Here is a 27,278-nt window from a genome sequence, read left to right on the forward strand (position 1 = left end):
TCGTGTCACGAAGAATCTTCTCCAATAATTTCCCTACCACTGACGTAAGGCTCACCGGCCTGTAATTTCCTGGATTATCCCTGCTACCTTTCTTAAACAATGGAACAACATTGGCCATTCTCCAGTCCTCTGGGACCTCACCCATAGCCAGTGAGGATACAAAGATTTCTGACAAGGCCCCAGCAATCTCCTCCCTTGCCTCCCTCAGTACTCTGGGGTAGATCCCGTCTGGCCCTGGGGACTTAATATTCTTCAAGATGCCTAACACCTCTTTTTTGACCTCAACATGATCCAGGCTATCTACACACTCTTCCCTAGACAAATCGACTGCTAAGTCCTTCTCTTTGGTGAATACTGATGAGAAGTATTCATTTAGTATCTCTCCCATTTCTTCTGGCTCCACACACAGATTCCCACCTCTGTCCCTGAGTGGGTCTACCCTTTCCCTGGCTACCCTCTTGCTTTTTACATATGTATAAAAGGCCTTGGGATTTTCCTTAATCCTGGTTGCCAGTGACTTTTCATGACCCCTTTTAGCCCTCCTGACTCCTTGTTTAAGTTTCCTCCTACTTTCTTTATATTCTCCACAGGCTTCATCTGTTCCCAGCCTTCTAGCCCTTATGAATGCTTCCCTTTTCTTTTTGACTAATCTCACAATATCCTTCGTTATCCAAGGTTCCTGAAACTTGTCATGCTTATCCTTCATCCTAGCAGGAACATGCCGGCCCTGAATTCTTATCAACTGACATTTGAAAGCCCCCCACATGTCAGTTGTTGATTTGCCCTCAAACATCCAACTCCAGTCTAGATTCCTCAGTTCCTGCCTAATATTGTTATAATTAGCCTTCCCCCAATTAAGCACCTTAACCCAAGGACTCCTGTTATCCTTATCCACCAGTACCTTGAAACTTACTGAATTATGGTCACTTTTCCCGAAATGTTCCCCTACTGAAACTTCGACCACCTGGTCCATCAGGGAATCATTGGAAATGGTGAATTAATATAGCGAAGATGCCGAGAAAGTGAAGGAATGGGACAGGGTAAACTGTAATGTTGTGCGCTGGGACTCGCTCCTTCTGTGATCTTCAATAAGTTATTATTTAACTTCAATAAGTTATTGAAAATTTACTGCTCATCCCATTCACAGTTGTGAGCTGACGTGGCAGAAGAACTTCAAATAATAATGCAGATCACTCTGGTATATCAATACTACTTACAGATCTTGATACTGTTTAAGGGATGATCAGACTGTTGTTCATACTTAAATAACTAAAAGGTAACTGAAATAATAGCATCGCAGTCACTGATTCTGTGTAATGTTAGGTAAATAGAACACCACTGTAATAGGTCAGGATGTGGTAAACATATTTTCATAGTCTTGAGTAATATTGTCACTGTTCATTTCTGTCTTCCTTACAAAAGTAGCAGTATAAATCTACCTTGGCTGCTTCAGGAAATACTTTAGAAGGAGAAAATAAATTGTAAACGGAAGAGGAAAGAGAGGAAATGTTGTGACACAAGTTATCGGAAATCTATTCCAGCAATAATGTTATTATAACAGGAGCAATAACACTACAGACTGAGCTTTCTTTGCAGGGGTAAAACAGCAACAGTCGTCAACTGCAACCTCACTGCTTTATCGGAACCTAAGTAAGCAGCGTCATTGAACTTTGCACTCACAGCAATACCACTAAATGGCCAAGTCATGTTTCTCCATCACAACATTTCCACACTTCATTTTTTACCTTTCACTCATTATCTACTATTAGCAATCCACACATTGTGCAAACATCCTGTCCATTTAGTAGTTTCGCTGTAAAGGGAATGTTTAGTAGCTTAGTTGTGTCCCATAGGCTGCTTCTTGCTTTACTGCTGAGCTGAAACTTTGTATGTGTAATATTCAGCACCCAAATTAAGGCAAAGAAGCGCTAGATGTGTTTTCAGCAATGTGTACCTCAAGCTCAAAGGAATAATACAGGGAAATTGAGTGGCAATCCCTTGGGGGAAAAAGAGAAGCGGTATGAATTTATTCAAGTAACAGTTCTAGTCTTTGTAATTGATACTTATAAAAAGCCTACAATTTCCGGTGAGCAAATGCTGTATTACGATAAAAGGGTTTTAACATTTTCCACATCTAAACACCACCATGCTGAATATAGTGCAGCTTTAATTTTTGGATAAAAAAACTTTCTAACAGAAAAGAGTCATCTCAGAGTACTTTTGTTTGAGGGTACAACCTACCCCATGTCCAAGTCAATTTTCCCCTTTTATCTCGAACTTACTGTGATTGGGAGGATGGATGAGCTCTGCAAAACAAACTGCAAGGAACTGCACACCAGTGATTACTGATGTGCTGGATAGATAGGAAATTGCCTGGTTTCCTCCCAGCTCTAATCAGGAATTTAGTGATTAGAGAATGCCACATTTTGGATTCGAAAGCTAGATTTTTTTCCGGCATTCATGATCACCAGATATTCTAATAGTGGGCCTCATGACCTCTACAAACTGGAGTGCATATCCAGGTAAAGGAAAGTGATTAAATGTAATGGCTCTGGCCAGGTAAACAGTTAACTGCTTGGACACACTATTGTGTTTTCTTTGAAAACTATAGTGAAAGTCTCTTCAGCTAACCCGTGGTTTCTCTGTTGAGAAATACTCTGTGGGGTTTTAATCCTTTGGCCACTGACTCTGTCTGAAAATTAAAATCAGAAATCTAACTTTTCTTATGATGTGGCAGATGATGTGTGCCAGGTGGACCAAATCCACAAGAGAAATTTGGTCATGCTTTCACAATGATTTTGCAATTTGTATTTATTATGGGAAGATGTGTGTACTGAATTCAGATGTAATGAGTCCAGTAAGACCTTTAGAGATTTTAAAAATCAAATTAAAATATTTATTAACAAAATAAAATATTTCAAGCACATACATAAGACTACAATTATTTAATACTATAATAACTTCTAAAATTCCTAATTAACCTGACTCCCAGTTAGATACCGTCTTTAAGGCAATAGTCCAAAATAAATTTAGGTTAAAAAAAAAGCAAGTTAACACTGTACCCACTTGACAGTAGAATTCCAAATGGCTTTCTCCAACTTCAGTTATTGGACACAACAGACTTCTGCACAGATGGCTAGAGGCTTCTTCAAGGCTGTTACGCACACTCGCATTAAATTGTACATGACCTCCAACATAGCCTTTCATTCTCCTTTATATATGTTTCTCCTTCTTTAATATGTAAATTCTATTGTTCCATTTACCTTTGGAACTGTACCTTTCCCATAATATAAAAACTTTCATGTTTCCAATATTGTCAGTAACCTTTGGGAAAAATAAACACACTCCTTAGCCTTGCTTATCTGACTAGTTATAAACAGTTAACATCCCTTTGAAATCCAAACAATCCCTTCACTTATCTAAAAATGCAAATTCCTTTCACACCTTACATGCTAAAACAGCATCCATTTTTATTTATTTGCATTTCAAGTACATTTCTACACCTAGCTCCTTTGATAATTTCAAACTTGCTGTCTACCTGACTCCAAATGTAATTAACTCACACAGACAGAACCATCTACATACACACCCATAAACCTACTTTACAACAAACCAGAAAAATATAATGAAAATTATTATACTTTTGTAACACTTTACACAAAGTACATTTTGTAACAGGCATAAAGCCATATCCCACTGACTCGCAGGGCTGCTTATTGCTGCTCTTGACCACAAATTTCCTCACAGCAATTATGGTTCCAGACCCTTGGTGGGACATGACATCTCTCCTGCTTGTTATTTGCATCCCTGACCCTAACACGCTTTCGTGGCCCAGAATCTTTATGTGTTTCATAATTGTGTCTTCTTTGGGAGCTCTCTAACTCAGAAGGTTGTGGGCTCACGTCCCACTCCAGGACGTGAGCACAAAAATCTAGGCTGAGACTCCAGTGCATTACTGAGGGGATTCTATACTGTTGGAGGTGTCATCTTTCTGGTGTGATGTTACACGAGACCTCTTCTTATGTCTCAGGTGGGCGCAAAATACACTATGGCACTATTTTAACGAGCAGGGAGTTATCCCCAGTGTCCTGGCAAATATTATTCTCTCAATTTTATTGTTGGAGCTTGCTGTGTGCAAATTGGCAAATTTTCTACATTACAACAGTGATGGCACTTCAAAAAATCATTGAATGTGAAATGCTTTGGGATGTTCTGAGGTTGTGAACAGCGCCATATAAATGTAAGGCTTTTTCAGACAAGCATCTTTGCTATTTTCAGTGTAACTGGGGCATCAAGTCAGAAGATGGAAGCTCATTGTGGAGCTTTACTGCAGCAGAGGTGGTCGGCTGTATTAAACAAGGAGGATGCAGGAATGGAACGGTGAAATAGGGAGTTAAGAAAGAGAGGAAAGGAGGAATAGGAAGAGGAAAATGGGCAGATGAGGAAAGGAAGAAGGGAAGAAGGGTGGAGAAAAGTCGACGAAGGGAAGGAAGATTTTAAAAAATCAAGCTTGTCATCTTTATAATTTTGTTACAATCATAAAATGTAAGATGAAATCATGATCTCAGCTTCAATTTTCTCAGCTCTCACAATGCCAACCCTCCCACTGAACCCTATACAGATCAGATGTGATCCATTTCCTATCTCTGTCATTTAATGCTGTGAACTGATATGGGGAGATGTCAGCAACTTAACAACAGTCTAGTTATATTTGCTTCGAAAGAAAGCACTCACCATCAACTTAATACTTCATGCCAGCAAAACAACTGTAGGTGCAAAACCATGGAGCATAATGATTTTGCTGCCCCATAAATCAAGTGGGTAAGTTAATGGTGTTGTTAATGGTCTATTAACTGTCATATTTGTTCAAATTACCATGACCCTGGGGTCAGGGGTTCAGGAATTAGGGCATGAAAGTTTCGATGTACTGAAGATCTGTCATGGCTGCTGCACTGGGGGAAAAAAAATCACTTCTTTGATGTATTAAATTTGTAAAAAAGAACTGAGGAACTGGATGACGCAATGCATTTGGAAAGAAAGACTTGCAAATATGGCACCATACACAACTTCTGGACATACCTGAAGTGCAGTCACTGTTGTAATGCAGGAAACGCAGTGGATAATTTGTGCAAGCTTCTAGAAACAACATAATGAGTGATAATGGCGAGTTTATCAGTTATTTAGTTTTGGCTGAAGGATAAATATTGGTCAGGGCACTAGGAAAAACACTCTTGCTCTTCTTCAAAAACATGCCATATAATCTTTTACGCTCACCTGAGAGGATTAGACACTAGCACCTCCGAGAAGTTCAGATCCAGCCCAGACTGATAGATGTATTCTATGTTTGGTGACTGTAAAAATTCTATGTGAACTATGTTTGGGTAGTCTTAGTCCAGTTCCTACTGGGAATGGGTCTATAGCACTAACTGGCAACTTCACTCAAATGGGCTTAAGGATCATTGGCGAGACAACTATAAGACTGTCATATTGTTACAGTAAAGAGTGGCCACCTGAGTTTGGGGCAGAGCTGAATGCTATATCTGGCTGGGGTTTACCTGGTCTGGGAGCGCTTGATACCTGAAATGGAAAGTCGCTCCTTCTCTGGCACTGGAAGACACATGTGATGAGCATGAGAGAAAAAGTTAAAAGGTGAAAAAGTTGAAAACAATGCATTTTTCTTTAATCTAATTTCAGTTAAGCACTTTAGTTATCGCAACAGTTTTACATATGAGCTTTCAATCAAAGGTACAGCAATAAACTTTAAAACTACAATGTTGAATTTTTAGGAGGTTGTGTGGGAGATGAACCGACTAGGAATGATAATAGATTTGTCGCACACTGCCATCGACACAGCGAAAGCTGTCCTTAAAATCTCCAAGGCACCGGTTATATTCAGTCATTCGTCTGCTTATGCCATCTGCCAGCATCCCAGGAATGTTCCAGATGAACTTCTTAAGATGATTGTGAGCAATTTAAACTCAACTCTAGTATGTGTGTAATTGTTTATAGAACACATTAAATTACTGATCTCTCTATATCATAGCCTTCCAGGAGCAGTGATGTACATTTACATAAGAGAATCAATTATTGGGTGGTACTGGTAGGGATCAGCGTAAAATATTATATAACACATAGGGTGGGAATTTCCTCAGAGCATCTCCTGCTCTGCTGCAGTAACTTTGGCACAAGTGCAGCAAAACCTCTGATCACACCACTAAACATGGGGTTTTATGGCAACTCACTTGTATTGGGCTAGCTACTAGAACCAAGCCACTTATTGTTCTGCTTTTATAAAATATGGCATGAGAGTGTTGGGTGGCACAATGTTAGAGTCATAGGACTGGACTTTATGTGCCCCGCTGGATGTGCTTTCGGCAGGGGACCACGTTAAATATGGCAGGTTCCCACCCCACCAACTTCCCTCCCACCCCTGAGCTCACCCCACCTAACACGGTAAGTAACCAGGCACAGAAACTGGCAGCCTGCCTGCCATATTTCAATAAATAATCAAGGATCCATTGAGTTTGTTAACAAGCCAATTGATCCCAATAATACACTGCCCATGCCATAAACAGCTGGCATGGGGAGACAGGCGGATGTAGACAGGCCATTTTAAAAAAAGTCTTTGAAAGGGTGAGAAGAACGGGGGTGGGGGTACTATTTTCAGGAAGGTACCCTTTGTGTATCGGGGGTAGCCTCCCTAAGATAGTACCTCCCCATTCCTATTCGCCTGCTCTCTAAACACCCCCCCCCCCCCCCCCCCGACCCCATACTCTGGACTTAACTTGCTCCGGGGTCCATTATGTCGCCTTCTTTGGCCTGCTTGCAATCCCAGCAACACCCACTAATGCATTCTTGGTGCTGCCAGGACTGCTGATTGGCCAGCAGCTCCCGAGGGTGGGACTTCCTCCCCAGTGAGGGTCGGATGTCCCACTGGCAGGCAATCTAGCCCACCTGTAGGGCATTAAGGCTGCAGGGTGGGCTAGAATAGCGTGTGTTGGCTCCACACTGACTTTGCTTCCTGGGATGAGGAGGCGGGGGAGGGGGGGAGATGGGGGGGTGGTGGCGAGCCATCTGCACCCCCCTGCCCCCTTTAACGCACAGCCCATGAAGTCATAACAGCGCAGAAGGAAGCCATTCTGCCTATTGAGTCCATACCAGCTCTCTGTAGAGCAATCTAATCAATCCCATTCCCCTGCTGTATTCCCATAGCCCTACAGGATTATTTTGCTCAAGTGCCTATCTAATTTGCTTTTGAAATCATTCATCATCTCTGCTCCCACCAGCCACATAGGCAGAGTTCCTGTACAACTCACTCTGTAAAAAAGTTTTCATCACAATCTCTCCTTATCTCTTGCCCAGAACCTTAAATGTGTGTCTGCTAGTCATTGTACCGTCAGCTAGTGGATACAGTTTTTCTTTGAATAACTTATCTAAACCTGTCATCAGACCTTCCAACTTATCTAAACCTTTATCAGATCTCCCCTCAACCCCATTTGCTCCAAGGAGAACAACCTCAGATTCTCCAACCTAACCTTGTAGCTAAAATCCCTTATCCCTGGAGCCATCTTGGTAAATCTCCTCTGCACCCTCTTAAAGACCCTCCTCACATTCCTCACAAAGCACAATGAAATTTCAGCGAACTATTGCTCCAAATGCTATGCCACAGAGGGGAAGAATATGCTTCTGCACTGACCACTTCCCCACGCAGAGTTCCTGATCTCAGCTGTGTTATCAGAAGGAAGATGTCAAATGGAAGTCAATAGATGCTTTGCAAGGAGCGAAGAAACGCCCAAAGAATTGTCCCAGACTTCACACATGCCTCATTTAATGACAAGTTAAAATAAAATATTGGCAGAAGCCTGGGAGTGGGTTATATGTCCCACCCCTGAACCAGAGTCTGTAGAGGAAGATTTGAAGATTAGGTAGAAAATAATTGAAACATTAAAAATAAGGATTAAATAAGAAATTAAGTGTTCAGATCAGCTGTGATTTTCTTTTCCACATGTTTCACAGAAACAGGATGATAGCCTCGTGATGGTGAACTTCCACTCTGGTTTTGTGGCTTGTCAGAAGCTTTCCAATATTTCTAGAGTTGCAGGTAAATGATTTGAACAGTTTTATTGGGATAAAGAAATGGTGTTAAGTTGATCTGCCCCTTTGCCCTTTAAAAAGGGATAAAATCTTTGACGTTCCAATATTTTCAGCCAAATTAAAAATCTTGTCTTTTGATTAAATAATTTTTTTATGCATTTGTTCATAAAATGTTTCAGGGTGGAGGTACTCATAAGATGTTGAAGTGATGTGGAGAAAAGCTACACTTTGATTTTAGATAAAAAAAACTTTAGATTAAAATCAAAGGCCACATCCTTTAAAGAACAGAACAGAGTCTCTTTTATTTATTCATTGTTAAGTTGTATTCTTTTATAAAATGAATATGAATGTAAATCCCTGATCATAGAAGATCATATTTGAGGGATAGGTACAAGATCAAGTGAACTGCTCAGGAGTATGTCAATTTTCATGGAATAGACAGAAACATAGAAAGATTTAGGATACAGAAGGAAGCCATTTGGCCCATCATGTCTCTGCCAGCCCTAAAAGAACTATCCAGTCTAAACTCACCTTCCAATAGATATATAGATGTGCCTAGGGCATGAGGCTTCTGCAGGTAAGATGCTGTGAAAGATAAATGATAGACTGTAATGAACATCTATCTCTGCTGCATTGCTGTGATAAGTATATAGTAGAGCCTTAAGCAGCATCTCACACCGTAACTGACATTTGCAGAGCTTCCGTCCCTCACAGAGCTGTAAATACACTGGGACTTTTTCACAAAATCGACCACAAGACCATGTCACAATATCTGGTGTCATAGTCTCTGCCTCAATAAAGAGAACTGGATGAGTATTTGGAAAGAAAAAATATGAAAGTATTGGGAGGTCATTAGGGATTTAGTTGGACTTGAAGAGTCAGCAATGGCTTAGGTGCAATGGGCTGAATGGCTTCCTACTGTGCTGTATATTCTTTAAGTTCTGAGTCTGTTAATTACGTGGAACAGCTTAAATCAACACAAGCAAATTAAAAATGTGAATTTCATGCGCTCAGTAACTGACACCAAACAGCAGGCACTTCGTTAAAAACAATTTTAATTACTATTGATTTCTTTGCATGAACAACTTGAATTTTGAACCTCACTGAGGATAAAATTCGGAGAATGTTGAAGCTTTGTGTTAGAGTCGGTGTTACAATTTGCACCTGCTGTTACAGATCATTTCGACCACATCAAGAAGATTGCTGGTTATGAGTCGGTTGGAATCGGTGGAGATTATGATGGGGCCATTGGGTTTGTATGCAGTGTCAGTGTTATTCCAACAGTTACTTCTTTTGATATGTTGCCTAATATCTCCTGACATTTGTGGTGGATTGTAGGTTTCCCCAGGGTCTAGAAGATGTGTCAAAATACCCTGCACTAATTGAGGAACTGCTGAGGCGCAACTGGACGGAGGAAGAATTAAAAGCTGTACTACGAGATAACTTTCTCCGGGTTTTCCGCAAAGTTGAAGCGGTAAGAAGATTAAATATGAAAAGTTTGTGGGTGTGTGTGTTACCTCATTGTCACTGTGTTTGTAATGAGGCTTATGCCAGTAGCCAAAGTTCCTCTGGAGAAAGTGTTGGGAGTAAGCCTCAACAATGAAAACATTGCTACGCCCCCACCCCTCTGCACCTCAAATATATCACTACGATTAAGGTGGCAATGTGCATTGGTATATGAAATTTGCCCTGAGTGATGGGACATGACCTGCAGTCTCAGCCATATCAGGGAATGAAGGAAAATTCAAAGGGAGAGTCAGTGTCATTTCCTCCAAGTGCTCAGCGCCAGGTGGTATTTTCAGCAGTTTAGTAGCAGCCTCTTGTTTGGCAGTGTTATGACCAATGCAGTTGGTAAAGTGGAGTTATTTTAAAAATCCCACAGGGAAACTTTTAACAACTGTCATAATCAATAATTTTAAGTGTTATGTTTGAGATGCGACTCTAAACTCAGGAATCAGACGTCTAGTTCTCGAGGCTTTACATTAAACTAAATGAAACATTTTATTAGTTACACAGGTTAAAATATAAGCACATGGTTTCATATTACTACTATCATAACTTTTAACAAATTCCCAAACTTGCAGCTTGCAGCTCAACGCAAACTGGAGGAACAGCACCTCATCTTCCGACTAGGCACTTTACAGCCTTCCGTACTGAATATTGAGTTCAACAATTTTAGATCATGAACTCTCTCCTCCATCTCCACCCCCTTTCCGATCCCCCTTTTTTCCAATAATTTACATAGATTTTTCTTTTCCCACCTATTTCCATTATTTTTAAATGTATTTCCATCCATTGTTTTATCTCTACCTTTTAGCCTTTTTCGATTCCTTCACCCCACCCCACCCCCACTAGGGCTATCTGTACCTTGCTCGTCCTGCTTTCTACCCTTAATTAGCACATTCCTTAGATAATATCACCACCTTCAACACCTCTTTGACCTTTTGTCTGTGACAGCTTTTGTTTTGGATTTCCAGCATCCGCAGTAGCTTTTAGCTTTTTGTTTTTAGCTGGCTTTAATCCATTTAAGACATACTCACAGACCAAACCTCTGTTTTAAAAAAAATATTTTCCAAAATATTTTATACATTAATAGCTTCATGATGGGCAGTGAGAAATAACATCTAGCTACTTATGAAAGAATATAACTAAAATAATGAGATAGAAGTACAACATCACACCCAATCCGCACAGGAAGTACTTTTGATGTTGCTTCCATCTATCAAGCTGTGAACAAAAGCCACATTCTTCAAAACCAAGCCAAAATTCACACTTGGTTATTTAAGATCAAGAAGCAGGAGGATGTCAGAGGTAAAAAGCTACCCACAAGCGTCATTTTAAAATGAGAGGCCACATTTCCCTGGGAACCTATCTCCAGGCCCATTGGAAATAATCTAACTGTTGCTTCATTACAAAAGGGGGTGGATAACATTTGAAGGACTATTTTAGGTTGCTAAATTTGCTGTCTGTAGCCCTAACTGGAATTATTTTATGCTCAATAAGAATGAGTGAAGTGCCCCCTTTGTTATAGGGCAGTTTAAGAAAAAAAGGAAATTAATTCAATCCCTTTTTGTTCCCTCATAGTCACCTGTTTGTTGCTACTGGGAGAAATAAATTTTAAAACTGAAGAGAAATAATTAATTTCTAAGTGGAATAGCTAGGGAATAGTTTTCAATAAAATTGAGGAAAACCCCCTTTCCTTTTATTCAAGGCCCATGTTCATTGTAAATTCCAAAATACTGGGAAAAGCACCAAATAAAGTCAAAAATGAAACTTCTTCCAGGCAAGGTGGGAAATAATCCCAGATATTTCCCCCCAGAAAATGAATATTGAGTCTTCAAACACGTGAAGATTTTGGGGTTCTTTTTCCCTAACATGAGTGAAGGAATGCTATATAAAGCTGGATGAATTTACACCACAGAAAAAGGCCATTTGGTCCAATTGGTCTATGTTCCACACGAGCCTCTTCGCACCCCTCTTTATCCAACCCTGTCAGCATAACCTTCAGTTTCTTCCTCTCCTGTTTTTATTCAACTTCCCCTTAAAATTGTCTGTGCCATTCAGCTTAACTATGCCTTATGGTAGTGAGTTCCACATTCTTACCACTTTCTGGGTAAAGAGCTTCTCCAGAATTCTCTACTTGATTTATTGGCAGGTATACATACATTTTAATTACATGTCCACTTTTCACTTCACTTGCAGTACCGTACTGCAACAGGCTCACATTCAGCATCATTTCTAAGTACTTAGCTTTTTTGACACCGTTAATGATCTTTTTCTAATTTCCTAGGCTGTACTGTATGCTGACGGAATCCATTCTGATCAGTTTTAGTCTTTAGACAGTCCTCCCTCCCTTCCTATACTGTTAATGACTGTTATCATTATAAGAAAATTTTGCCCAGTTGGCAGGTTCTATAAACTTTGATAGAAATCTTCATTTGAAAGCTGCCTGAAAAAGTTAAGAGGCTGTACTCTGTTCTCCTGATACTGTTCAAAGTATTATTCCTAACAGCATACATGTCAGTGATTATTATTTAGTCATACGTGATGATTCATCAGGGAAGCTGAAGCAATGGAAATTTCCTTTACTGGGGTGAGAAATCAGAACATGTATTAGTCAAAGTAGATCAATATTACAAACCATCCCCCAGGCACAAGGGAGAACTTGACAATATTATTCAAAGAAATAAAGAGGATTTTCACAGAATAGAAGGCATCACAGAAGCTGATGCAAGAGGAAGGTTACAAATGCTATGGTTCACTAAACAGCCACTTGGATTGCATTAAAAATACACCTCCCCTCAAGTTCCTCTAATGATTTAGTTGGTTAAGGCAGTTGGAAGTTGACCATAAGGATTAAACAAGGACCATGTCTGATTACAATCACCAGGGAAAATGTACTGAGAAAATTATTAGAACTAAAAGCTGACAAGTCCTAAGGTCCTGATGGACTTCATCCTAGGGACTTAAAGGAAGTAGCTGCTGAGTTAGTAGACACCTTGGTTTTAATTTTACAAAATTCCCTAGATTCTGGAAAGGTCCCATCAGATTAGAAAATAGCAGATGTAACTCTTTTATTCGAGAAAGAAGAGAGACAGAAAGCGGGAAACTACAGTTAGCTTAACATCTGTCATAGGGTAAAATTTGGAATCTATTATTAAGGAGGTTGTAGCAGGGCACATCAGGCAGAGTCAACATGGTTTTGAGGAAATAGCTAGCAACATGGATAAAGGGGAACCTGTGGTTGTAATGTACTCACATTTCCAGAAGGCATTTGATAAGGTGCTACAGCAAAGATTATGACAAAAAATAAGAGCTCATGTTGTAGGGGGTAACATATTAGCACGAATAGAGGATTGGTTAGCTAACAGGAAACAGAATAGTAAGCATAAATAGGCAATTTTTGGGTGATCAAGATGTTAAGGACCGGAGTGCCATAGGGATCAGTGTCTGGCCCTCAAGTATTTACAACCTATATCAATGATGTGGATGAAGGGACCGAATGTATGGTTGCTAAATTTGCTGATGACACAATGATAGATAGGAAAGTAAGTTGTGAAGAAGACATAAGGGGCAAAGGGACATAGGTTAAGTGAATGGGTGAAAATTTGGCATGTGGAGTATAATGTGAAAATGTGAGCTTGTCCTCCTTGGCAGGAAGAATAGAAAAGCAGCATGTTATTTAAATGGAGAGAGATTACAGAACTCTGAGGTAGAGCAGGATCTGGTGTCCTGGTACATGAATCACAATAAGTTAGTATATAGGTACTGCAAGTGATTAGGAAGGCAAATGGAATGTTGTTGCTAATTGCAAGGGGAATGGAATATAAAAGTAGAGATGTTTTGCTACAGTTGTACAGGGCATTGGTGAGACCAGACCTGGAGCACTGTATACAATTTTGGTCTCCTTAGGGCATAATTGCATTGGAAGCATTTCAGAGAATGTTCACTTGATTGATTCCTGGGATGAGGGGGTTATCTTATGAGGAAAGGTTGGAAAGGTCGGGCCTGCAACCATTGGAGTTTAGAAGAATGAGTGTGATCCTATTGAAACATATAAGATCCACAGGGGGCATGAGAGAATTGATGCTGAAAGGATATTTCTCCTTGTGGGAGAGACCAGAATTTGAGACACAGCTTAAAAATAAGGGGCATCCCATTTAAGATGGAGATGAGGAGAATTTTTTTCTCACAGAGGGTCGTGAGCCTTTGGAACTCTCTTCCCCAGAGAGTGATAGAGGCAGGGTCATTGAATATTTTTAAGGCAGAGGTAGATAGATTCTTGGTTAACAAGGGAATCAAAGGGTATCGTGGGGGTAGGCTGAATAGTGGTATTCAAGCCACAGTCATATCAGCCAGGATTGTATTGAATGGCAGAGCAGGCTCGAGGGGCCGAATGGCCTACTCCTGCTCCTAATTTGTATGTTTGTATGATCCCAGGTATGTCATTTGCTGTTCTCAGTGGTCGATGTAACAGTAGACTTTGGCAGCCCTGAGTCATAGAGGGAAAAATTAGCCAGGGCTCCTGCTTGTGATCATTATTCAGCAATCCCTAATGGCAAGGCCATATCTGCGACCATCATGTGAGGGAAGGGTTAGCTCAGATTGATATTGCCATAGCTGAATACTCGATTAACACTCACTGTCAAGGTTAACACATGAAAAATAGGCACACGGATGAGTTACTTAGGTACAGATCTCTGGCAAGAAGTCAGCGTTTTCAGTGGTGGTGTTGTGGGGTGGGGTAGGGGGAAGAGAAAACTGGTAAGATCCAATACCCACCCACGCCCCCCCACCCCCCCCACCCTTCCACAACTACACTTGGTTAGGAACAGAGCAGATAAACTGACATCACTGCTGAATGCTATGCAAATAGTTTCTTTTATTGACAAATATATGTTTCCTATCACTTCAAATTGCAGCAGTCCTGTAAATTTTTTGGGATGTTATTTGTTGGGCGGTTCCTCTCCCCATTCACTTTCCTAAACACCAATCTTCTGCCTGTCTCTATTGCCCGACTGGAAGACGTTACCAGCCAGTGTTACAGTCAGCAGGCCAATGACATTTTAAATGTGCTTTGTTCAAAGTTGGAATCCAGTTGAAGTTTAAGTGGCTTGAGCATTTGCTGTAAAACCAGCGGCCAACTTCCTCATGGGGTTCTGACTGGTAATCGATAACTAATAACTTTCCGCACATTTGATGGGTGGGGGAAAATGCCAAGCATCAGGACTGAATCCTGATTCTCAGCCAGTCTTGCAAGGATGATACCAAAATGTATTTGTGGGTTTAAGCCAAATGCGCACGCTTGTCCACATTGGAAATAGAGAGGAAATGGTTTACAGCAAACAATATTCTTCTGAACCATTCCAATATAAATGTCTAGCAAATGGTATTGAAGAAATTGACATAAAGACATGGTGAACAGCTAGATAGTTACTAATAAATCCAATAGGAAAATTAGGAGAAATTTCTTTACTCAGAGAGTGGTTAGGATGTGAAATAATTACCACAGAAGATCGTCAAGGCAAATAGCTTTAATGCTTTCAAACAGAAGCTAGAGAAGTACATGAGAGAAAAGGGAATAGAAAGATATGATGAAAGGGTGAGTTGGGGTAGATGGAACTGGAAGGAAATTTGTGCAGCGTATAAACACCAATATAGACTAGTTGGGCCAATGGCATATTTCTGGGATGTATGTTCTATGTAATTCTATCTAAACAATTACTGTTCAAAATGCTTACCATTAAGATTCTTATGACTAAGACAGAATACTAAAATTACGTAGATTAGTACCTACTGAAAGAATTAGCAACACTGAAGGAATGTTGTACTGTCATGGGTGCTAGATGGGATGGGGTTTAGGTCTGGCTTAAAACATGAAGGAATGAAGCCCAGATTTTCACCACGACAGAGAAAATAGTGGAACTGCCCAAGTCCCACCCCAAAACATGGCATTTCCCATTTTTGCGAGAATGGGAATGGAGGTGGGTATGTGTTTCACACATGTGCGTTTTATGGAGGAAGATGGCCATTTGAGTAATCAGCTGCCTCAACCCTAGTCAGATTTTGATAGCCAAAGAATGTGGAAACTAAGGTGTGCAAAGTCGACCTGTAATAACAGGTCTGAACTTGGTGTCTTTCTTTGGATAGCCAGAGGGTCCCTTTGAAGAGGTAGGGTAACCCTGTTGAATTTGCTTAAATATTTTATTCACAGTTCCAGAAGTGGCATAAAATAAATTCTAACTGCCTTCCCTTAACCCATGGGTGTAGGATGGTGGGGTTCCTGGTCTTGCAGAGCAATTATTTTTGCCCGTACTGACTCGTGCACCCAGATTCCAGGAAGAACTTTGTGCTGGAGGAGGGTGCATAGCACTTTGTGTGAAGGAACATAGAAGCCGGGCATGGCACCCTCAAACAGAGACCTTAGAAGCCAGTCACTGTGAGCAGCCAGAGGCCAGAGAGAGGGCAGAAGATCAGGAGGAAGAGACCGCTGCACACATACCAAGAAGGAGGAGGAGAAGAGGCAGGGTAAGCAAGTACTAGCCTGTGGGAAGGGTTTATAGACCTAGGACATCCTACTCAATATGATCCATCGACCCCCATTCCCTGCCAGTGGCTGTGAAGGTAACCGTCGCTCTCAACTTCTATGTCTCAGGATCTTTCCATGGATCATCAGGAGATCCGTCTGTCATATCTCAGTCAATAGCCCACAGCTGCATTAAGGCAGTAACTGATGTCCTGTTTGCTCATGTGGGGGATCACATTAATTTCCCAATAGGTTTGACATCTCAGACACAGAAAGCCATGGTCTTTGCCCAATTAGCAGGCTTTCCATGTTGCCATAAAGGCCCAAACCCAACACGCGGACACCTCTGTCAGCCACAAGGTCTTCCTTCATGTGTATGTGCAGCAAAATTCCCTGGTAGCCACCGTGACTCCTTCATTTTAAAAGAAATCCCAATTCCTCAGCTATTTCAGGCACCAATGCCAATCTGTGACTGACTTCTAGGGAACAAGGGCTATCCCTTAAGAACTTGGATATTGACCCCTTTAAGATCCCACAAATGGAGGTACAGCGCAACTACGACAGCAGCCACATCGTCACCAGGAGTACCATCGAGCAGACAATTGACATTTTAAAGAAGCACTTCAGGTGCCTCAAATGTTCAGATGGAGCTCTGAAATATGCCCCAAGCAAGGGTATCAAGAATAGTAGTGGTGTGCTGCATGCTGCACAACATTGCGCAGCAGAGGGGCATATAAAGTGATGACAATAACGCCATGGGCAGAGCTCCGACCTCTGAGGAGGAAGATGATGAGGAGGAAGCCCCGGTCTGTTTGGAAGATTCCATAATGGATGAGGATGAGGAGGCCCCGATGGCAGAGCAGCTGGGAGGCATGTCCCTGTAGCCAGGACTGATTCTGTGCAGGAAGAGATCATCACCAAACAGGCTCTTGTCCAAAATAGATTCTCATAAGGTCCTCTGATATCACAATTGCCATCAGCCAGCCCCTGGTGACATACTTTTACCTAAAGAACCTTGTACATGACTCCTTAATTACTCAAGGGACTGCCCAACCCAACAAGGGAGACAATAAACATCAATGAGTTGGACTCAGTCACATTCACATGGCTGAAACCCTCACTGTCATAACCTTAGGCCTCATCGTATTACAAACAAACATGATAATAAGTCATGGCCCCCTCAAATGAACACCAATGACTGTAAATGAGATGCCCATGCCACCAAATTGTCCAGAATTAAACCATGTCCAGAATTAAACCATGCCCACAATGCTGAGAGTGACACAACATCAGGCATACGAACATACGAATTAGGAGCAGGAGTAGGCACAGGCCCCTCGAGCCTGCTCCACCATTCAATATTATCATGGCTGATCTGAATGTAACTTCAACCCCACATCCCTGTCTACCCCCGATAATCTTTCACCCCCTTGTTAATCAAGAATCTATCTAGCTTTGCTTTAAAAATATTCAAAGACTCTGCTTCCAATGCTGTTTGAGGAAGTGAGTTGCAAAGACTCACAACCCTCTGAGAGAAAAAATTTCTCCTCATCCCTGTCTTAACTGAGCAACCCTTATTTTCAAACAGTGACCCCTAGTTCTAGGTTCTCCCAGAAGAGGAAACATCCTCTCCACATCCACCCTGTCAAGACCCCTCAGGATCTTAAAGGTTTCAATCAAGCTGCCTCTTACTCTTCTAAACTCCAGTGGATACAAGCCTAACCTGCCCAGCCTTTCCTCATAAGACAACCCGCAGATTCTTGGTATCAGTCTAATAAATCTTCTCTGAACTGCTTCTCATGCATTTACATCTTTCTTTAAATAAGGAGAGCAGTACTGTACACAGTACTCCAGATGTGGCCTCACCAATGCCCTGTACAACTGAAGCATAAATTCCCTACTTTTGTAATCAATTCCCCTCACAATAAATGATAACATGCTATTAACTTTCCTAATTACCTGCTGTATCTGCATTCTAACATTTTGTGATTCATGCACTAGGATACCCAGATCCCTCTGTATCTCGGAGCTCCTCAAACTCTCACCATCTTTTTTATTCTTCCTGCCAAAATGAGCGATTTCACATTTGCCCACATTATACTCCATTTTCCAGATCTTTGGGCACTCACTTAACCTTTCTATATCACTTTGTAGCCACCTTATGTCCTCTTCACAATTTACTTTCCTACCTCTCTTTGTGTCATCAGCAAATTCAGCAACCATTCCTTCAGTCCCGTCATCCAAGTCATTTATATAGATTATAAAAAGTTGAGGCCCCAGCACTGATCCATGTGGCACACCACTCGTCACATCCTGACAACCAGAAAAAGACACATTTATACCAACTCTCTGCTTCCTGGTAGCTAGCCAATCTTCTATCCATGTCATTATGTTACCCCATAAAACCAGGCACTTTTATTTTCTGCAATGCGCTTTGATGTAGCACTTTACCAAATGCTTTCTGGAAATTTAAGTACGGTACATCCACTGGTTCCCCTTTATCCACAGCACATGTGACTCCTTCAAAGACTCAATATATTGGTTAAACATGATTTCCCTTTTACAAAACCATGTCGACTCTGCCTGATTGCCTTGAATTTTTCTAAGTGCCCTGTTATAACATTTTTAATAATAGCTTAATCGGACTTCAAACCCAGACATGCTGATAGGATTGTATGTTGTAACATACTTGTAGATAAAGCATCTTGCACATGAGGAGTCCATAACTGTGCAACAACAGCTCTTTGAAAGAACTTGCACACCATCTATTCCAGCCAATGGCCCAGTTTTTGATGTGGGCGCCACATGCAACATTCCTGGCTTCCACATATCCCTGCTTACTGCACAAAGCACACCCTGTGAGACCTGGAATGCAAATGCAAAAGTAGTGGGCACAGCAGACAACCAATGTTACCTGGACAATACATGGCTCTTGAGCTGTGATGCCTACACCTAGGCCAATGTGTAACACTGCAGTGCAGATGAAGGCCTTGCACCCAGCACTCGTGCTTGAGATACACCTGCTGCCTAGCGTCTGCTCATGGAATCTGATCATTGAGCCTCCCTTAAAGCTAAGCTTGGATGAACAATGAAAGGTACAAGCAACATCTCAATGCTTGAGCCTTTGAATTCTGGAATCTTATGTGATGCGGCAGGGAAGGAAGAAGCACTCTAAAGCATCACAAATCAGCCGGCAATGTTAATGACAGCACATTGAGATGGACCTCAGCATGCAGCCCTTATTATTACTGGTAAAAACTGCCTTCATAATGTTGCCACTCATCTTGAGCTCTCTCATGTACAAACACACAGACCAAGTCATGTACAAGTGTAAATATATTCAAGAAGTGCTCAAATGTGCTATATATATTGTGAAAAGTGTAACCACGGTGAACCCACCTGTACTCTAGGTGAGACAGCACCCTTCACTCTCGCACACTCCTACAAAGTGCCCCTCATGTTGCCTCGGAGGAGGTGGAGGCTTGCTGCCCACTTCTCTGTCTAAGCAGCAGTGAGGAACGCGGTGGCCTGCCTCATTGTGCAGTTACCTGTTGGAGACTCCTTCAGACTGCAGCCTCTGCATTTCTGCATGGGCGGCCATGATCACTGGCACACATGCAGCAGACAGGTCTCTAGCAGAAGGGCTGCTGAAGTGGAAGAAGATGAGGCTGCTGAGGATCTCTAGGTACTTTCACCCTTTTCATTGACCTCCACAGCCCTGGGCTGGCCTTCAGGTGGGGCTGGCTACTGGTGTGCAGCAGTCGTCCATTCCAGCAATCACTGTGCCAACAGTGTGACTGTCCTGTTAAGGGTATGGATGTCAGCGCTCATACTCTGAGTGGGCTGATCCCAGCTACTGAGGGAGGCTTGCACCCTTTTCTGGCTGAGACACTGCACTTGCATCCACTCCGAGTGTTGCTGCATGTGTCCCTCCATGAGTTTGGCCAATCCCTCATGGTCAGAGCTCATGCGATTGAGCCCCCAGAACAATGTAGAGCCCATGACGGTGATGAACTCCTCCATTCACAGTCCAAGAGCTCCCCCTCCCTCAAGGAACTCTGCCAGATATCCACACATCTGCTGCGGATTATCCAAATACTGTGTTCCAAAAATGAATCCTGAGGCTGCATGTTCCTGCACACTGGACCATCATTGTATCTTTCTTCCCTCCTCTGAGTGAGACACAAAAGGAGTTATTTAGATATGGCCTTTCTCATTGTGAAAACAGACCCTGATGCACACCATTGCATTAACCACACTTGCGCTGTCTTTATAACACAACCCCATCCTTGTGCTCCCTCTCATACCAACCTCCCATTGTGCTCGGTGAACTGACATCATGATTCCCACTATTCTCTCTATGTGCTAAGGTAATTTCAACACCTTCACCAACAGGCAGCTCTTCAGGCATCCTGACACTCTCCATGGTCATATGTTCCCTGGGATGGATGTGTCTCAACCAGGCTGACCCATCCCCAATCTGGGCCATCCCCGTGACATTTTACTCCCTTTTGGTCTGCAACAACAACATGAATTGATATTAGCCAGGTATATAGTGCATGGAGGGATATTGCTCTTCACTGGTCTGTGCATCACAGTGCTCATTCACATGAGATATGTGTGCACCTGCATGAGTTGTGTGCACAGACAAGCCTCAATGCTGCAGCAGAGGTTTGTGCCATTTCTCACATCTTAGCTGCAGAATGCACATATGACCCTTCCCTTGGAGCTCTGTGTGGATGAGCCAAGCTACTCACCTTGCTGGAACACAACAGGTCAGTGAACCTTTTCCTGCACTGAATCCATGAGCACTGATAGTCTCCTGCTGCTACAGCCACTATTTGAAGTCGGGCCTTCTTGGTTGTTTCAGGGGCCCTGGTGGCCAGCAGAGTAGAGGACTGGTCTCCTAATCTCTTCCATCAAACCTTGAAGACACTGATCAGTAAAGAATGGGGCAGCTGGACCCACCCCTTCCCCCCACCTCTCCTCTGTGTGACATTCTATGGTATGTGGAGTCAAGGACGATGCCATTCAGCACCGACTGCTTGCTGAGGTTGGTATTGATTTTTAAACGCACCCTAGAAATCTCCTTCACCATGGAAAGTGCTGTGAGAGACTCGCAGGCTTTGCAACACATGGATAATGGCGCCAAACTTTATGTTGGATGGCAACTTGCCACCGAGTGTAGCATAAAAACCAGAGCTGCAGAATTAAAGCCCGATTCAATGGCCACTGTGAGAAACATCAAGAAGCTAAACAGAAATGCTTCATCATCAGTTTAAAGACAAATTGCTATAGATGTGGAGGTGACCACGGAGCAAATACCAGTAAATTCAAAGAGGCAGAGTGCCATTGCTGTCATAAGAAGGATCATGTGGTTAGGCAATGCCGGACGAAGTCAAAACAGTCTGCAAAACAGCAAACAAACAAACAAAAGAAGTAACAGGTACAGCAAAGGCTGAAGCTGCTGCTACAGACACTTACTCCTTATATGATGTGACTGCTGTGAAGACTGAGCCTATTAGAGTGACAGTACAAGTGAATGAGAAGCCACTGACAATGGAAGTGGATACTGGTGCCTCAACTACCATGGTAAGAGAGCACACTTTCAGGTACCTTAATGAAGGAAGACAGCCAATAAACCTGGAGAGGACAACCGTTAAATTAAGAACATACATGGGAGAATCTATTTAAGCAAAGGGCATTGCCACTGTCCCAGTCTCTTACAAGTGATAGACAGCACAACTGCCTGTAATACTAGTGAAAGGAAAAGTACACAGTCTTTTAAGTCGGGATTGGCCACAAAAGATCAAACTCAACTGGTCCGAGATATTTCACCTAAAATCAGATCGAATCCCAGAACTTCTAAGAAATACAACATGGGTTCTCAGGGCGCGTTAGGAAAATGGAAGGACCGTCACATGCTACAAGGATCGTTCAGGTCTAAGTTTGTTCCTCTGGATAATTATGAAGAGAAGCAAGATGAATTTAATACCGCTCTGAACAAACTGAAGAAACAGTTGGCAGAGAAGACGCAGCAATGTTCATTAGTCCAGGTGGAGGTTAAGAGATACAAGGAAGAGACTGAAGAACCGAAGAACCAGCCGAATGAAAGAAAAGAGGCCTTGAAAGGAAAATCCATGGAACTTTCCAAGATGCGAGTGGATAATGAAGCCATGAGTAGCACAATTACAGAACTGAAGCAAGCTAAGAATTTACAGGGAGAGACCTGGCCAACTGTGAAACCAAAGTGAAGGACAAGGACGAGCTCTGCTGCAGACAGAGAAAGAAAAGACAGAAATAAGATTGGGAAACACCAAACCAACAAAGTCCCCCAAATCAATTGAAAGTACCGTACCTCCAAGCGTGACGTAAGGTATTCCGGAAGGATTGTCTGGACACTGGGAACCATTGTTTCAGAGGCCTGCCCATTATCTTTCCAAGTGCAAGTGGGAGATAGAATCATTTGTAAGCATGTGGATCACATCCGTGCCAGGCATTCCAACAATTAACTGCTCCACCTGTGACTAACATTGAACTGTCGACTTCTGAGGTGTGTGATCGATCCAGAACAGACATTCCAGATGTTTCAGAAAAGTTGCCAATTCCTGAACTGCCTAGTTCTGATGATGTCTCAGTGCAACTCCAGATCCTGTCGATCCTGTTCAGAAGCGTCCAGTGATAGAGCAATGCCACTTTAGCTGTATAAGAAGAGCACCTCAGAGGCTTGATTTATAGTCCTCTAAAATTGTATATATGTTTCCTGGATTGGTTAAATGTTTTTCTGTAAAGAGTAACTGTAAAAAAACTAAAGGGGAAGGAAATATGGCAACTGGATGTATTGTCACTCCCTCCTACCAATCACAGGTCATGTGACATACCGCAGAGTCTCTGACCAGTGAGCTGTGAGTGTGGCAATCCACAAGCGTGGCTTTTTGGACAAGAGAACTGGTCAAGCGTGCAAGAACTGAAAATGCCTCTGTAATAAAGTTCAAATGTTTCTTGACAAAACCAGTCTGCTCCACAGAGTCACCACATATTATAAATATCAGATACAAAATTGGCTGAAAAATAGGAAGCAGAGAGTAATGGTCAATGGATGTTTTTCGGGATGGAGGAAGGTTTGTAGTGGAGTTCCCCAGGGGTCAGTATTGGGACCCTTGCTTTTCCTGATATGTATTAATGATCTAGATCTTGGTGTTCAGGGGACAGTTTCAAAGTTTGCGAATGATATAAAGCTTGGGAGTGTTGTGAACTGCGAGGAGGACAATGTGGAACTTCAAGAGGACATAGACAAGTTGGTGGAGTGGGCAGATAGGTGGCAGATGAAGTTCAATGTGGAGAAGTGAGGTGATGCATTTTGGTAGAAAGAAAATGTAGAGGCAATATAAAATAAGGGGTGGAATTTTGAAGGGGGTGCAGGAGCAGAAAGACCTGGGTGTATATGTGCATGGATCATTGAAGGTGGTATGACAGGTGGACAGAGCAGTTAATAAAGCATTTAGTATCCTGAGCTTTATTACTAGGGGCATAGAGTACAGGAGCAGGGAGGTTATGCTGAATTTATATAAGACCCTTGTTAGACCTCAGCTGGAACATTGTGTACAGTTCTGGGCACCATATTATAGGGAGGATGTGAACACATTGGAGAGAGTGCAGCAGAGGTTTACAAGAATGGTCCCAGGGATGAGAAACTTCAGCTATGAGGATAGATTGGAGAAGTTGGGACTGTTTTCCTTGGAGAGGAGAAGGCTGAGAGGAGACTTGAAAGAAGTTTTCAAAATCATGAGGGGGCTGGATAGAGTAGATAGGGAGAAGCTGTTCCCACTTGTAAAATGATCAAGAATGAAAGGGCACAGATTTAAAGTGATTTGCAAAAGAAGCAAATGTGACATGAAAAAAAGCTTTTTCACTCAACGAGTGGTTTGGGTCTGGCAAGCGCTGCCTGGAAGTGTGGTGGAGGCATTCAAGAGGGCAGTTAGATGATTATTTGAATAGAAAGAAGGTGCAGGGGTACAGGGAAAAGGCAGGGCAATGGCACTAGGTCATAATGCTCATTTGGAGAGCCGGCACAGACATGATAGGCCGAATGGCCTCCTTCTGTACAGTTAAGATTCAGTGATTCTGTGATAAATGCTATTCTTAGTCATATACAGTGGGATGTTTTAGTGAAGAAAGCTGGTCAGTCAAATTCATGGAAAAGCAAAATACTGCGGATGCTGGAAACCTGAAGTAAAAACAGAAATTACTGGAAATATTCAGCAGGTCTGGCAGCATCTGCGGAGAGAAAAATAAAAATAAAGTTAACATTTCAGGTCAATGGCCTTTCATTAGAACTGAGTTTGATATAAGATCATTGACTTAAGGTCATAAGACATGGGACCAGGAGTAGGCCATTTGGCTCCTGGGGTATGCTCCACCATTTAATGAGATCATGGCTGATATGATTGTGGTCTTAACTCTATTTTCCTGCCTGTCCCCCATAACCCTTGACTCCCGTGTTGATTAAAAATCTGACTAACTTAGCCTTGTACATATTTAATAACCCAGTCCCCACTATTCTCTGGGGAAGAGAATTTCAAAGACTCACAACCCTCAGAGGAGAAATTTCTCCTAATCTCAGTCTTACATTTGAGATCCTTTATTTTTAAACTGCAGCCCCCTAGTTTTGGATTTTCGCACGAGTGGAAAGATCCTCTCAGCATCTACCCTTTCAAGCTCCCTCAGAATCTCCTATATTTCATTAAGGTCATGTCTCATGCTTCTAAACTTCAATGAGTATAGGCCCAACCTGCTCAAGCTTTCCTCATTCAACAACCCCTTCATCTGAGGAATCAACCTAGCGAACCTTCTCTGAACTTTTTTTTTTGTAAAAATATACTTTATTCATAAAATATCTTCAATCACATTCAAAACCATTTCAAAAACAACATTACAAGGGTACAATCCAGGTTAAACTTTTACAAAATGTATCACCAGGTGCATCAGTACAAACAATATTACAATCATTTACAGCCTTTCATTTTGATCTGTACAGCCCGAGGGGCTCTAAACAGTTCCCAGTCTCTCGGTGCACTGTGGTAGAAAGGTCTTAGACAGCGACCCTTCCCCATTGCGCCTTTGCGGCAGCTGCCCCAAGCTTTAGTGCGTCCCTCAGCACGTAGTCCTGGACTTTGGATTGTGCCAGTCCGCAACAATCGGTCGGGGACAACTCTTTGTGCTGGAAGACCAACAAGTTTCGGGCAGACCAAAGCGCGTCTTTCACCGAGTTGATGATCCTCCAGCTGCAGTTGATGTTTGTCTCGGTGTGTGTCCCTGGGAACAGCCCGTAGAGCACAGAGTCCTGTGTCACAGAACTGCTCGGGATGAACCTCGACAGCAACCACTGCATCTCTCTCCAGACTTTCTTTGCAAAGGCACAATCCACAAGGAGGTGAACAACGGTCTCTTCCCCACCACAGCCACCTCGAGGGCAACGTGCAGAATGGGTGAGCCTCCTGGCGTGTAGGAAGGATCTGACGGGGAGGGCCTTTCTCACCACCAGCCAAGCTACGTCTTGGTGCTTGTTGGAAAGTTCTGGCGATGAGGCATTCTGCCAAATGACTTTGACAGTCTGCTCGGGGAACCATCCCACAGGGTCCACCCTCTCCTTTTCCCTCAGGGCCTCTAGGACGTTACGTGCTGACCACTGCCTGATGGACTTGTGGTCAAAGGTGTTTTTCTGCATAAATTTTTCCACCAGGGACAGGTGGTACAGCACGGTCCAACTACTTGGAGCGTTCCGCGGCAGCGTGGCCAGACCCATCCTTCGCAACACCGGGGACAGGTAGAACCTCAGCACGTAGTGACACTTGGTGTTTGCGTACTGAGGGTCTACGCACCGCTTGATGCAGCCACACACAAAGGTGGCCATCAGTATGAGGGCGATGTTGGGCACGTTTTTTCCCCCTTTATCTAGAGGCTTGTACATCGCGTCCCTGCGGACACGATCCATTTTCGACCTCCAGATAAAGCGGAAGATGGCTCGAGTGATCGCCATCGCGCAGGAGTCTGGAATGGGCCAGACCTGCGCCACGTACAGCAACAGCGAGAGTACCTCACACCTGATGACCAGGTTCTTTCCCGCAATGGAGAGGGAGCGTCGCTCCCACATGCCCAGTTTCCTTTTCACCATAGCCACTCGCTCCTTCCAGTTTCTAACGCATGCCCCGGTCCCTCCGAACCATATCCCCAGCACCTTCAGGCCGTCAGCCCTGACAGTGAAGGGGACAAAGGATCGGTCAGCCCAGTTCCCAAAGAACATGGCCTCGCTCTTCCCACGATTTACCTTGGCTCCCGAGGCCAGTTCGAACTGGTCGCAGATGTGCATCAGTCTACGCACCGACAGCGGATCCGAGCAGAAGACGGCGACGTCGTCCATGTACAGGGAGGCTTTTACCTGAGTGCCTCCACTGCCTGGGATCGTCACTCCTCTTATGCCCGGATCCTTCCTGATGGACTCGGCAAAGGGTTCTATGCAACACACGAAAAGGACAGGCGAGAGAGGACAGCCCTGCCTGACTCCTGATTTAATCGGAAAGCTATCTGTTTCCCACCCATTGATTGAGACTGCGCTACTGATGTTAGTGTAAAGCAGTTGGATCCAATTTCGAATTCCCTCCCCAAACCCCATTTTGGAGAGCACATCCCCCATGTAGGTGTGCGATATTCTGTCAAAGGCCTTCTCCTGATCCAAGCTGATGAGGCAGGTATCCACACCCCTGTCCTGTACATAGGCAATCGTATCCCTGAGCAGCGCCAGGCTGTCAGAGATCTTCCTGCCTGGCACAGAGCAGGTCTGGTCAGGGTGAATCACCAATTCCAGAGCGGATTTGACCCGATTGGCGATGACCTTGGACAGAATCTTATAGTCCATATTCAACAGTGAAATGGGTCGCCAATTTCTAATTTCCTCCCTTTCCCCCTTGTGCTTGTAGATGAGGGTGATGATGCCTTTCCTCATGGATTCTGACATACTACCGGCCAGGAGCATACTCTCGTACACTCCTAGCAGGTCTGGGCCGATCAAGTCCCACAGAGCCGAATACAACTCCGCTGGCAAGCCGTCGCTTCCGGGAGTTTTACTCTTCTCGAAGGACTCAAGGGCCTTAGTCAGTTC

The 27,278-nt window shown here is 43.0% G+C and overlaps 1 protein-coding gene across 6 annotated transcripts in view; it reads left to right on the forward strand.

The window, feature by feature from the left end:
• The window catches only part of dpep2 (dipeptidase 2), a 77,381-nt gene that overhangs the window by 38,279 nt on the left and 11,824 nt on the right, over window positions 1-27,278 (forward strand). For all 6 annotated transcript variants that reach the window (XM_078544237.1, XM_078544233.1, XM_078544232.1 and 3 more), the window contains exons 7-10: window positions 5,787-5,963; window positions 8,017-8,101; window positions 9,271-9,346; window positions 9,433-9,568. In XM_078544237.1, the coding sequence (XP_078400363.1) occupies window positions 5,787-5,963; window positions 8,017-8,101; window positions 9,271-9,346; window positions 9,433-9,568 (474 nt within the window). The remainder of the gene's footprint in view (window positions 1-5,786; window positions 5,964-8,016; window positions 8,102-9,270; window positions 9,347-9,432; window positions 9,569-27,278) is intronic.

The sequence above is a fragment of the Cetorhinus maximus genome, chromosome 6, assembly GCF_964194155.1.
Source record: "Cetorhinus maximus chromosome 6, sCetMax3.hap1.1, whole genome shotgun sequence".
Lineage (NCBI taxonomy): Eukaryota > Metazoa > Chordata > Chondrichthyes > Lamniformes > Cetorhinidae > Cetorhinus > Cetorhinus maximus.